Genomic DNA, 12,947 nt, shown 5'->3' on the forward strand with positions numbered 1-12,947 from the left:
TTTTGACATTACTCTGCCCTTTGGAAATCCGCAATCCTGCAGTCAGAGTGAATATGGCCTTTATCTCCCTGGCATCTGTGTCTCTTCCTCTAGGCTGCTAATATGCCCGATTCTGAATTGTTTGAGCTGATTTCTGAGAACCGATCCATGTCTCGGAAGCTAGAAGATTATGGGGAGCAGAAGTCTACATCCATCAGCACAGCAAAGCGCCTCGCTGAGTTCCTGGGAGACCAGATGGTCAAAGATGCTGGACTGAGCTGCCGCTATATCATCTCCCGAAAGCCAGAGGGGTCTCCTGTCACTGAGAGGTAAAGACCTCTTTAAAAAGTTGAGCAGATGGGTGCGTGCCTGTAATCCTAGTACTCAAAAGGCTGAGACCAGAAGATTTTTGAGTTTTAGGCCAACCTGGGCAACTTAAGAGACTCTGTCCTGAAGGGGTTTTTGAGGTAACAGGTATGATGGTATACACTTGTAAGCCCAGTATTTGGGAAACTAAAACAAAGGTTTCATGAGTTCAGTGTTAGTCTGGACTATAGTGAGTTTGAGGCCAAACTGGGCTGTGCTACATAGTCATTCTCTAGCTTTAAAAAAACAAAAAATGGGGGCTGGTGAGATGGCTCAGTGGGGAAGAGCACTGACTGTTCTTCAGAAGGTCGTGAGTTCAAATCCCAGCAACCACATGGTAGCTCACAACCACCCATAATGAGTTCTGACGCCCTCTTCTGGTGCGTCTGAAGATAGCTACAGTGTACTTAGATATAATAAATAATAAATAAATCTTTAAAAAAAAAAAACAAAAAATGACTTTGCAAACCCACACCTGTAGTGGAGCCTCTAGAAGTTTATAATAGAGTTTCCGTAGGAGGAATGTGGATCTGGTGGCTGTTGAAAGTAGGAAGACTACTGGTATGTTAGTGAATGCCTTTAATCTCTACACTTGGGAGGCAGAGACAGATGGAACTCTGTGAATTCAAGGCCAGCTAGTACTACAAGTGTGATCCTGTCTCAGAAAGAAAAAGAAAAACTGGCCTCTGTCTGCTGCATATCACTTCATAGGAAGGCCTTGTGGGGCCCAAGTAGAACCCTGGAAAGCTAATGGAATAAGTCTGGAGAACTTTGGTTTGAAGGAAGTCAGCTTCTTTTTCGTGGACATAGATATGGATATCTTAGAAGGATAGAATCTGGGCTGCTCATACAACAACTTGATGGTGAGAGTGGCTCTATGAAGAGATGCATAGAATAGTGCTCTGGCGTACAAGAGGCTACTTTACCTGTCAGTAGCACCAACACTTCTCAGTTACCATCACAGATGAGAAGAAAACACATTTCAAATCCTAGGATGTTTCAGATACAGCAGCAGGGGACTCCCATTAGATCAGCTTCTATTTCCTACTATGAGACTATGAGTTAAAGACGAAATGTGGCTTCCTGTGGTTGATGCAGAGGAAAGAAAGGGTTCATCACACTTGGATTACAGAACCTCAGATCCAAAGTAATCCACAGGAATCTTGAGAACCAGTGTTCATTATTCTGTGATTCCTTCAGAGTAATTGAAGGCTACCATGGTACTTCCTAATATAACCTTGATTCTCTCATAGAAAGGTATATCTGACCCCTTACCTAGACACTAGACAGTTGTGACTCTGTGATCAGTGGAATAGGTAGACAAAAATGAGACCTCTCAACTCCAGTCAACAGGGTTACAAGGTTGGACATTTAGCCTCCTAGAAGCTGAGAGGGCATGCATGTAAGTGAGGAAGCCACTTATCTATCTACACAAGTGACCAACTCCAGGTGAGATCACAGGATACATCAGCATCAATAATTGTAATCTCAGCTCACTGAAAGATGGGTGCTTTATTACTCAGCAATGGGTACATGATAAATATTGATGCCCACCTTCCTATAGAGCCCTTTAAGGAAAAAAATAACAAATATTTTTGTAAGGAAAAATTGCCAGTGTTCTGAAGAAATTTGCTCTAAAGTCAATTTGACAGATTCATATAGAGAGTAAAATAACAGATTTCAACATACCGATTAGATAAAGAACCCAAAGGAAAGTGCCTCAGATATGATCACATGATTCATGAGTAATGAATTGGTGGCCAGTTTGGAAAGTTAGATAGGCTCCCAGAAATTACTCTGACTTTAACAGCATCTCTTGAGTTAAAAGAGAATGCTGATAGCAGTTGTTGGTGAACAAGTAGACCAGCACTTAACCAGGCAGCTGGGAGTATGATGCCTAAAGAGTCTATTTTGTGTGTAGAGAAGAAGCATGTTTTCCACAGTGCACATGTGGAGGTCAGAAGATGTAAGAGTGGATTCTACTGTGTGAGTCCCAAGAAGTGAACGTAGGTTGTCTGGTTTAACAATAAACATCTTTACTTGGGCTGGTGAGATGGCTCAGCGGTTAAGAACACTGACTGCTCTTCTGAAGGTCCTGAGTTCAAATCCCAGCAACCACATGGTGGCTCACAACCACCCGTAATGAGATCTGACGCCCTCTTCTGGTGTATCTAAAGACAGAGACAGTCTACTTATTTATAACATAATAAATAAAATCTTTGAGCCAGAGAGAGTGGGGCTGACCTGAGCAAGCAGAGGTCCTAAAAGTCAATTCCCAACAACCAGATGAAGGCCCACAACTATCTGTATGGCTACAGTGTACTCATATACATAAAATAAATAAATAAATCTTTAAAAAAAAAAAATCTTTACTTGCTGAGCCATCTTGCCAGTCTTTTTTTTTTGATTTTTAGACTGAGTCTCATGTAATTCAGGCTGGTCTCAAACTTCATGTAGCTAACGCTCACCTTGTACCTAATCCTCTTGCCTCTACCTCCCAAGTTCTGGAATGAAGGTTTGAGTCGTCATATTTGGTTTATATGGTACTAAGGTTCAGACTCGGGGCATATCAAATGGGCTACATCCCCAATTCCCACTTGGCACTTAGGAGCACATTCTCACATAGCTTTACACGCTCATTGTATCCTGTTTAGTACCTATCTTAAAAATAACATCCTTCTTGCTGAGTCAGAGGCAGGTGGATCTCTGAGTTTAAGACCAGCCTGGTGTACAAATCAAGTTCTAGAACAAGCATGGCTACATAGAGAAACCCTGTTTCAAAAAACCAAAAAGGGGGAAAAAAAGAAAGAAAATCGCATCTTCCATAAATGGATGGCTGGTTTTTAGGTGGTAACATATTCTGCAGGAGCCAAGGATGAAGGTACATATCTGTGAACTAAAGCTGCTGGAGAGGCCTGCTTAGAAAATTTAGCAACATTGTCTCAAAATAGAAATAAAGGGCTGGGAGTACTTATTTGGGAGGCTCTAAATTCAATCCCTAATACCAGAAAGATGAAGTAATCTTGTATGTAGATTAGTTGTAGAACACTTATCTAGTGTGAACAAAGCTCTGGGTTCAGTCTCATACACTGCAAAAAGAGATGAAGACATGCTATGTAGATGTTGAAAGGGTTGAACTATATCACAGGCACCCGGAGGAGCTTCAGACAGGACTTTGCCAAGGCCACCATGTACGAGCTGGGTTTGGCAGTGCACACCTGTCATCCTAGCGTGCAGGAGGCTGAGGCCAGCCAATCTAGATGACATAAAAGTTCCAGGATAGTTTAGATCACATCAGGAGACCTTGCCTCAGAAATAATAACAACAATAATAATAACCCTGCCACCTAGTTTTCTTTACTTGTGGCTACATCAAAATAAAGACATGCACACAGATAATAAATACCAGAGAAATGTTGTGTTGTCATCTCTGTGAGGAGGGGATCTGCAGTGTTCCTCTTTATTGTCTCTCACAGCAAATGACATTTTAGAGCATTGCTGCTTGACAGAGCTGAGTATATGAGTACCTGCTGTGTTCTAAGTTTATAACATTTCATAATAAAAAACATTTTGTGGCAACTGAAACCAGCTGCTTTATTGGTAATATGAAAACCAACTCACACCTTAGAGAAACATTCCATCTCCTGTGTATTTTACCCAGTGAATAATGTTTTAGAAGTGTCTACTGCCCACGTGTAAGAATGGTTGCAAACAGCTCTGAACAGTGGCTACATATAAAGCAAGCAGCTAACATGGGGCGATGTGCATTCAACTTCAGTCCTTTTCTTCCTTGGCTATGTGAACTAGTTGGGGACTTCATGATGACACACTCATACATATAGTATACTGTGATCATATTAACTGCTATTATTTTGTCCTGTCTTGGTTACTTTTATATTGATGTAATAAGATACTGTGACCAAGGCAACTTATAAGAGTTTCAGGGTTAGAGTTCATGATGGCAGAGCAAAGGGGTGGAAGCAAAAACAGCTGAGGCCTTACCTGACATCTTAATGCCCAAGTAAGATTAGAGAGAGAACTGGAAATGAAGGAAGCCTTCTGAAACCTCAAAGCCTGCTCCCACCAAGGCCACACCTCCTAGTCCTTCCAAAGTTAACATCCGGGGACCAAATATTCAAATATGAGTCTCTGGGGGCTATTCTCATTCAGACCACCACAGTCCCCAGCTCCTGGTCCTTTTTCCACATAGGCTCCTTTGTGCTTTAATGTCTCCTTTCTAATCTAGGTGCTGCATGGGAGAGAAACATGAAATGTTGATCTTTGTGTATCATTTCTCTTAACATAATCTTTAGTTCATCTTCCTGTAAAGGATATGATTTCATTTTTCTTTATGACTTAGTAAAACAATTAGTGGGATGAGAATATACTTCACTCCATTCAGTTAACTCCATTGTGTATGTATGCCTATGCCATATTTTCTTTTCCTTGTTTGAAAAAAAATTAAGATTTGTTTGTATATTATATGTACATTGTTCTGCTTGCATGCTTGCACACCAGGAGAGGGCACCAGATCTCCTGATTATAGATCTGTGGTTATGAACCACTGTGTAGTTGCTGGGAATTGAACTCAGGAACTCTGGAAGAGCAGCCAGCACTCTTAACCTCTGAGCCATCTCTCCAGCCCCTGCCATATTTTCTTTATCCATTCATGTATAAATGGATAAATGAATCCATTTTCCCCCTCTTATTTCCCCTTCTCTTTATTCTCTGTTCTGTTTTATATTTCTGAGAAAGGAACCCAGAGTCTTACTTATATTATAGTATACGCAAGTCCTCTACCAGTGAGGCTCGTTCCTATCCTCGTAACCTAAGTGTTCCCCCACCCCACCCCACCCCCCGAGACAGGGTTTCTCTGTGTAGCCTTGGCTGTCCTGGAACTCACTCTGTAGACCAGGCTGGCCTCGAACTCAGAAATCCTCCTGCCTCTGCCTCCCAAGGGCTGGGATTAAAGGCGTGCGCCACCACCGCCCAGCATAACCTAAGTGTTTTAACACGATAAAAATATCAATTATTAGCCAGGCGGTGGTGGCACATGCCTTTAATCCTAGTACTTGGGAGGCAGAGGCAGGTGGATTTCTGAGTTCAAGGCCAGCCTGGTCTACAAAGTGAGTTCCAGGACAGCCAAGGCTACCTGTCTCGAAAAAACAAAAAACAAAAAAATCAATCATTGAATGTTATAAACATCATATACAAGATGTAAGTGTGTACAGTCTTTATCCCATGTACATTTGATAAGAGTTACAGTGGGTTTGCCCTGTTTTTGATTCTGTTTGTTTTCCTAACCTAGGGCCATTCCACTTGCCATTTTCCAAGCAGAGCCTACAGTGAGGAAACATTTTCTCCGGAAATGGCTAAAGAGTTCATCACTTCAAGACTTTGATATTCGGACAGTGAGTGCTTATTTTTTTTTTTTTTAGAGAGAGAGAGTATTGGCACACATGTGGAGATTAGAAGATAACAGGAATTGGTTCCCTTCCATCATGTGTGTGCATGAGACAAGTGTCTGTGTCTACTGAACCATATTGCCACCTGATACCTATTTTTATACCATTAAAGGTTTAAGAAAAAAGTTGGTCAGGGGCTGGAGAGATGGCTCAGTGGTTAAGAGCACTGATTGCTGTTCCAGAGGTCCTGAGTTCAATTCCCAGCAACGACATGGTGGCTCACAACCATCTGTAATGGGACCTGATGTCCTCTTCTGGTGTGTCTGAATACAGCTACAGTGTACTCATATAAACAAACTAAATAAATCTTTAAAAAAAAAAGTTAGTCACAATGTACCTGACCTTTCATAGGGATCACCTAAGACAGAAAACAGACACTTACATTACGATTCATAAGAGTAGCAAAATTACAGTTATGGAATCAAAATAAAAATAATTTCACGGTTGGGGGTCACGAAAACATAAAGAGCTGTATTAAGGGGTCGCAGTGTTAGCAGGGTTGAGAAGCACGGCTCTAGGGCACCAGAAGCCCTTAGGCTGCTCTGGTGGAGTAAAGCTGCTGTACTACCTTAGCCATCTGCTATTTCTTGATCCTATAGTCTCATTAAGCTTTAGATGAGCACGCCGTCTCTAGATGATGAAGTGAAACACAAGCATTTAGTAATCTTGGCATGTAACAGTGTGGACAAGTGCTTCTCATTTTCCGTGCATGCAGATTCTGGACTGGGACTACTACATAGAGAGGCTGGGGAGTGCCATCCAGAAAATCATCACCATCCCTGCAGCTCTGCAACAGGTGAGACCAAAGCCTGCTTCTGTGGTCCAGGGTACCATCTTGGACCACAGAAGACTTTCCTCCTGGTATGTGTGATCCTCTCTTAGGTGAAGAACCCAGTTCCACGCGTCAAACATCCAGACTGGCTGCACAAAAAACTACTAGAGAAGAATGATGTCTACAAGCAGAAGAAGATCAGTGAGCTCTTTGTGCTTGAAGGAAAGAGACAGGTAACACACAGGACCCAGGGTACCAAGGTCTATAAGCTGCTATCCATACATTTTATTTGTTTTGGTTTTGTGACAGGGTCTCTCTATATAGCCTTGACTATTCCATAACTCCCTATGTAGACTAGACTGGTCTGAAACTCAGAGATTTCTGTCTCTGTATGCCCTGCTTGGCCCATAATTCCCCAATACTACATCTAAGGAGACGTTTTATCTCTAAAAGTGTGCACAGTGGTACCTTACTCATTAGGGTCCTCCAGTGTCATTTTGTGTAAGAAGAAGCATATGTGAGTCATCAGATGGGTATGAAGAACTCATTTGCATGTAAATGATGAGGTATGCAAATTACACATAGTGACCTCACCTAGATCACTACTGCAGACTTCAGTTTCTTTTTTTTCTTTTTTCTTTTTTCTTTTTTTTTTTTTTTTTTTTTTTTTTTTTTTTTTTTTTTTTTTTTTTTTTTTTTTTTTTTTTTTTTATTGTTTTTGTTTTGTTTGTTTTGTTTTTTCAAGACAGGATTTCTCTGTATCCCTGGCTGTCCTGGAACTCACTCTGTAGACTAGGCTGGCCTCAAACTCAGAAATCTTCTTGCTTCTGCCTCCCAAGAGCTGGGATTAAAGGCGTGTGCCGCCACTGCCTGGCAGACTTCAGTTTCTTAACAAAATGAATATCATTCCTGGAGACACAACCAAAGACTGCTTAATGAAAGTGTGAGTGAAAAGCTAGTGGTAGTCATCTCTCCAGAGCCCTTCCTGCTCTTGACAGGACACAAGTTCTGTTTCCAGCATCTATATCAGGTGGCTTACACCTGCCTAAAACTCCCAACTCCAGGGAATCCAAGATTTTTCTGCCTTCTGCAGATCTCTGCATACATATGGCATATACTTACAGAGACATACATACAAAAATAAAAAGTAATCTTTGAAAATACAAAAAAACAGCATAACTAAAATTAGAGGTCGAGAAAAAAAATTTAAAGGTTTTTTTTTTGGAGGGGGGGTTGGGTTTTGGTTTTTGGGTTTTTTGAGACAGGGTTTCTCTGTGTAGCCCAGGCTGTCCTAGAACTCACTCTGTAGACCAGGCTGGCCTCGAACTCAGAAATCCACCTGCCTCTGCCTCCCAAGTGCTGGGATTAAAGGCGTGCGCCACTACTGCCCAGTAAGGCAAAGTCTTAAGCCAGGCTGGTCTTTAACCCTCTGTGCCAGACTGGCCTTCTGTGAAGCAGAAGCTGGCCTTAAGCTCCCAATCCAGTATTATAAGCATTTATGTATATGCCCAGTTTAGATTTTAAAGCTTTAGCACTGTGACTTTTGCAAGAGCTGTACCTAAAAATATATATATACTAAGTAAATGTTAGCCAAAATAAGCTGATGCAGGGCTGGGAGGTAGCTCAGGCCAAGAGTGTTTGGGTATTGTATATGAGGCCTTGGATACAATCTCCATGACACATACATACACACACACACATTTTAAAAAGAAAGAAAACTAGGCTAAATGTGGTGTATGTTTTTTATCCCAACACTTGGAAGCAGAGGCAAATGGATCTCTTAGTTTGAGGCTAGCCTGGTCTACAGTGCAAGTCCTGAGACAGCCAGGGCTATACAGAGAAACCTGGTCTCAAAAACTAAGTAGAGATGGATAGATGTTTGGTTGGTTTTGAGACAAGATGTAGCCCTAACTGGCCTTGAACTCAATATCTGCTTGCTTCTGCTTCCTGAGTGCTAGTATTTTTTTTTTTAAAGATTTATTTATTTATTATATGTGAGTATACTGTAGCTGTCTTCAGACACACCAGAAGAGGGCATCAGATCTTATTACAGATGGTTGTGAACCACCATGTGGTTGCTGGGATTTGAACTCGGGACCTTTGGAAGAGCAGTCAATGCTCTTATCCGCTGAACCATCTCTCTAGCCCCTGAGTGCTAGTATTAAAGAGGTGTGCCATCATGCCTGGCAAAAAATCTTAATCATCCTGTGGTTGGCAAGATTCTTTTAAATTATTACTTTATTTATTATTTATGTTTTTACTTGTATGTATGTGTGTGTTGTGTGTATGGGAAGGTCAGAAGCATCAGTTTTCCTCCCTCCGATCAGCAGGTTTGGAGCTAAGTACCTAACCTACTGAGCTATCTTGTCTCTACAAGTCTTGATTCACTAGGAACACATAATTCTAACAATGTAGCCTTGAATTCAATCAAAAATTTTACTGAAATTCAAAAAAAATTATTAAATAAAAGAAAGATTGACAATCATTTTGGAAATTTTTAACATAAACTCAATTGTTAAATGAATACATCACAAATTAGTAAAATATATAAAATTAATGTATATAAGTATTTTGCCTGAGTATATGTGTATGCATGATGTGCATGCCTGGTGCCACAGAGGTTAGAAGAGCCATCTCCCTAGCCCCCTAACTATGGTTTTAAATAGCTATACTTAATGCACAAATAAAACCTTATGCTCAGTAATTAGGGGCTAAAGAGATGGCTTAGTACGTAGGAGCATTGGCTGCTGGCTCATAGGCTGTTTGTTCAGATTATATGCATTATGGCTAACTCCCAGTCACCAATAATGCACTGGTGTTGAATTAAGGAAAGAAATAAAAGCACTTCCCCTTGGAGTCATTTAACCAAGATCTAGTTAATATTTTAAATTCTCTACTTCATGCTCCCTGTGTCTCCATCCTCTGTCTGTCTGTTACATGAGTCTGAATCTGTGCCAGCCTAGATTTTATCTTAGGAGTTTGATTGTTCCTGTGTCTGTCTATAGGTCTGCATGAGTCCATGTGTGAATGGTGTCAGTCTGTGTGCCTCCCTAACAAAGGCCTTCTTACTATATTTATTGAAGAGCATAGAAAGCATCACACGGGGGAAGGAATAGAGTAGTTTACAGAAATCTTTCAACAGTTTTACAAGGTTCCAACTGACCCAGATAGCAAACATCATTGTTTTGGGGTTTTTTAGGGGGGCGGGGGCGGTGAAGGTGTTGAATGGGTTTTTTGGCTTGTTTGGGTGTTATTGCTGTGTTGTGTTTTTGTTTGTTTGGTTTTTCAAGACAGGGTTTCTCTGTGTAGTTCTGGCTGTCCTGAGATCTGCCTGCCCCTGGCCTTGGCCCTGCCTCTGCCTCTGCCTCTGCCTCTGCCTCTGCCTCTGACCCCTGGCCCCTGACCCCTGACCCCTGACCCCTGCCTCATACCTAATTTAAGATTACAGATATGCATTAGCTTAAGTTATAAAAGTTGATTACATGGAAACTTCAAGGCAGGTAAGGTTGTTCCATTCTCTTAAAAGCAGGTTAAAAAATTTTGAGTACATGGTATGCTAGCAGTCTTATTTTAATGGATCTCAAGGTATATTAGCTTTGGCTGTGAAGTCTAGCAAAAGTTCCAGTCCTTTAAAATGTAAGAGGTATAATTAATAATAATAATAATAATAATAATTTGCATATTCTTAACTGGTTTGAGTGTGGCAGACCTCTAGTTACAGCTACTTGGGAGGCTGAAGCAAGAGGATCTAGAGTTCAAAGCCAATTTGGGCTATGCAGTGAGATCGTGAACAGGAACCACCAAGACAATTCTGTCTTGGGAATCACTCACATTTGAGTGGGTGTTGTTCCTTCCCTAAGTGCCCCCTTCTTTTCTTCCTTCATACTCAGGGTTAAACCTGTGTTAAAACCTCAACTCTGAGCCAGGCAATGGTGGCACATGCCTTTAATCCCAGCACTTGGGAGGCAGAGGCAGGTGGATTTCTGAGTTTGAGTACAGCCAGGGCTATTCAGAGAAACCCTGTCTCCAAAAAACAAAAAACAAAAAAAAACCCTCAACTCTGACTCAAAACATTCAACCTTGTAAAAAGACTCACAGATATATACATCTTTTTAAAAGAACTGACATTTTCTGATAAACAGCTGGGAAACTTAGGATGGACAGCTTCCTTACGAGAATTAAGGCAAATGATCTAATTCCATTGCTTCTAGACAAAGACAGGTACATCTCTGAAAGTTTTCAACTTGTCTGGTCTACATAGAGAGTTCCAGGCCAACAAGAGCTACACAGTCAGACCCTGTCTCCAAAAAGGGGATGGGAGAACAGGCTAGAGAATGACTCAGCAGTTAACAGCATATATTGTTCTTGCAGAGTACCTGAATTCGGTTCCAGTACCTATATCAGGGGGTTCACAACTGTCTATTAACTCCACCTCCAAGTGGTCCAATGTCTTCTGACCTCTAAGGGAACTGCACTCATATACATACACATGATTAAAAATAAATCTTTTTTTTTTTAAAGTTATAGTAGTCTATTAACAGCTCTTTTCAGGTGATGTACTGTGAATAGAATAGAATTTACCAGATTGAGATTCTCAATTATAAGGCTAGGTTTTATCTTTCCAGATTGTAATGGCCCAGGCTTCAGAAAACAGTCTTAGTCTCTGCACTCCAGATATGGAGGACATTGGACTCACAAAGCCACACCACTCTACAGTCCCAGTTGCTACTAAGAGGAAGCGAGTCTTGGAGAGCCAAAAGGAGTCTCAGGATATTGCACTAACTGTGCCCTGGCAAGAGGTCTTAGGGCAGCCTCCCTCCCTTGGAACCACACAGGTAAGACCTCTGGGAAATTTGCCATGGCAGTCTGTCTCCTAGTGGTATGCAACATAGTGCAGGGATCCTAAGGCAGATCCTTGCCCTGGAATAAGTCGGTGGAAGAAATGCCTGAGTTAGTGTTTAAAGCTGCTGAAGCTTAGGAATACAGAGCATGCTATTGGAGGAAGGCATTGATGATCAGCATGTGTTAGCAATTGTTCATTTCTATCTGTCCTAGGAAGAGTGGTTGGTCTGGCTCCAGTTCCACAAGAGAAAGTGGCAGCTGCAGGCCCAACAGCGCCTGGCCCGGAGGAAGAAGCAACGCTTAGAGTCAACAGAAGACATGCCACGGCTTGGGGCTATCCGAGAGGGACCTGCCACAGGACTGGGGAGCTTTTTGCGACGGACCGCCCGCAGCATCATGGACCTTCCATGGCAGATAATACAGGTGTGGGCCTTCATCCATGAGAGTGGCAAGATGTTGAGAGCAGTCCTTCATGGGCCTGGAGGAGGAAGTGTGCAGCCCTTCCTGCAGTATGGGATGAAGATAAGAAATGCCTTCAGCTTCCTGCCCACACAGGGCCAAGGCTGGAGGCAATGTGGGAGATGACCTGTTCACAGGTGTCAGTATGTTCCTTGATTATGTACTATGTATTCTGCGTTTTCTCAGATCAGTGAGACCAGGCAGGCTGGTCTGTTCCGTCTGTGGGCTATCATCGGCAATGACTTGCACTGCATCAAGCTGAGTATCCCTCGAATATTCTATGTAAACCAGCGGGTAGCCAAAGCAGAGGATGGGCCTTCATATCGAAAGGTAAGGAGGCCACTGGTATTGCTTGTCACCTCTGAGGTGTCTCCATATGATGGAGGCCACATAAAGAATTGGTCAGCAGCATGGACTTTGCAGACCCAAGACCACATAGCAGTGAGCAGTGTGGTCTGTCTCCATTTCCCAAGTGCCTTATTGATACTGGGATCTTGTAAAGAGATAACTTGAAATTGTCATTAACTGTCAGGAACAGAAACTGCTGCTCCATCAAGCCAATGAGCAGGGAAGATTTGGGTAGAGATTACAAGGAGTTTGTGTAAAACTGTTGTAGTTACTAGCATCACTGGGATGTAAATTCATTGACTATATAGCCTAGTCTTTGGAAGAATGTAATTCAATGGCTTTTAATGAATTCGTGGCAATATGAACCATAGTCACAAATTCAGACTTCATCATCCCCAGAAGAAGCCTGTACTAGTCAGCTGGAAGCCTGTCCTTCCCTGCAGCCCAGGCAGCCACCACTATGTCTACTTCCTGCAGCTGCAGACCCAATAGGCCTAGTCACAGCAACACAGAAATGGAGTCATACTCTAGGTGGTTCTTTGCACTGTAGCTGTCTTCAGACACACCAGAAGAGGAAGAGCAGTCAGTGTTCTTATCCACTGAGCCATCTCTCCAGCCTGACTTAGAAGAATTTTTTTGTTTGTTTGTTTTTTTGTTTTGTTTTTTCAAGACAGGGTTTCTCTGTGTAGCCCTGTCTGTCCTGGAACTCACTCTGTA

The 12,947-nt window shown here is 42.0% G+C and overlaps 1 protein-coding gene across 1 annotated transcript in view; it reads left to right on the forward strand.

The window, feature by feature from the left end:
- The window catches only part of Pole (DNA polymerase epsilon, catalytic subunit), a 53,503-nt gene that overhangs the window by 22,055 nt on the left and 18,501 nt on the right, over positions 1-12,947 (forward strand). Inside the window, exons 26-32 of the mRNA XM_031337316.1 lie at positions 94-308; positions 5,653-5,755; positions 6,525-6,605; positions 6,692-6,814; positions 11,207-11,416; positions 11,637-11,846; positions 12,069-12,212. Of these exons, the coding sequence (XP_031193176.1) occupies positions 94-308; positions 5,653-5,755; positions 6,525-6,605; positions 6,692-6,814; positions 11,207-11,416; positions 11,637-11,846; positions 12,069-12,212 (1,086 nt within the window). The remainder of the gene's footprint in view (positions 1-93; positions 309-5,652; positions 5,756-6,524; positions 6,606-6,691; positions 6,815-11,206; positions 11,417-11,636; positions 11,847-12,068; positions 12,213-12,947) is intronic.

This window comes from Mastomys coucha, unplaced genomic scaffold (assembly GCF_008632895.1).
Source record: "Mastomys coucha isolate ucsf_1 unplaced genomic scaffold, UCSF_Mcou_1 pScaffold22, whole genome shotgun sequence".
NCBI lineage: Eukaryota > Metazoa > Chordata > Mammalia > Rodentia > Muridae > Mastomys > Mastomys coucha.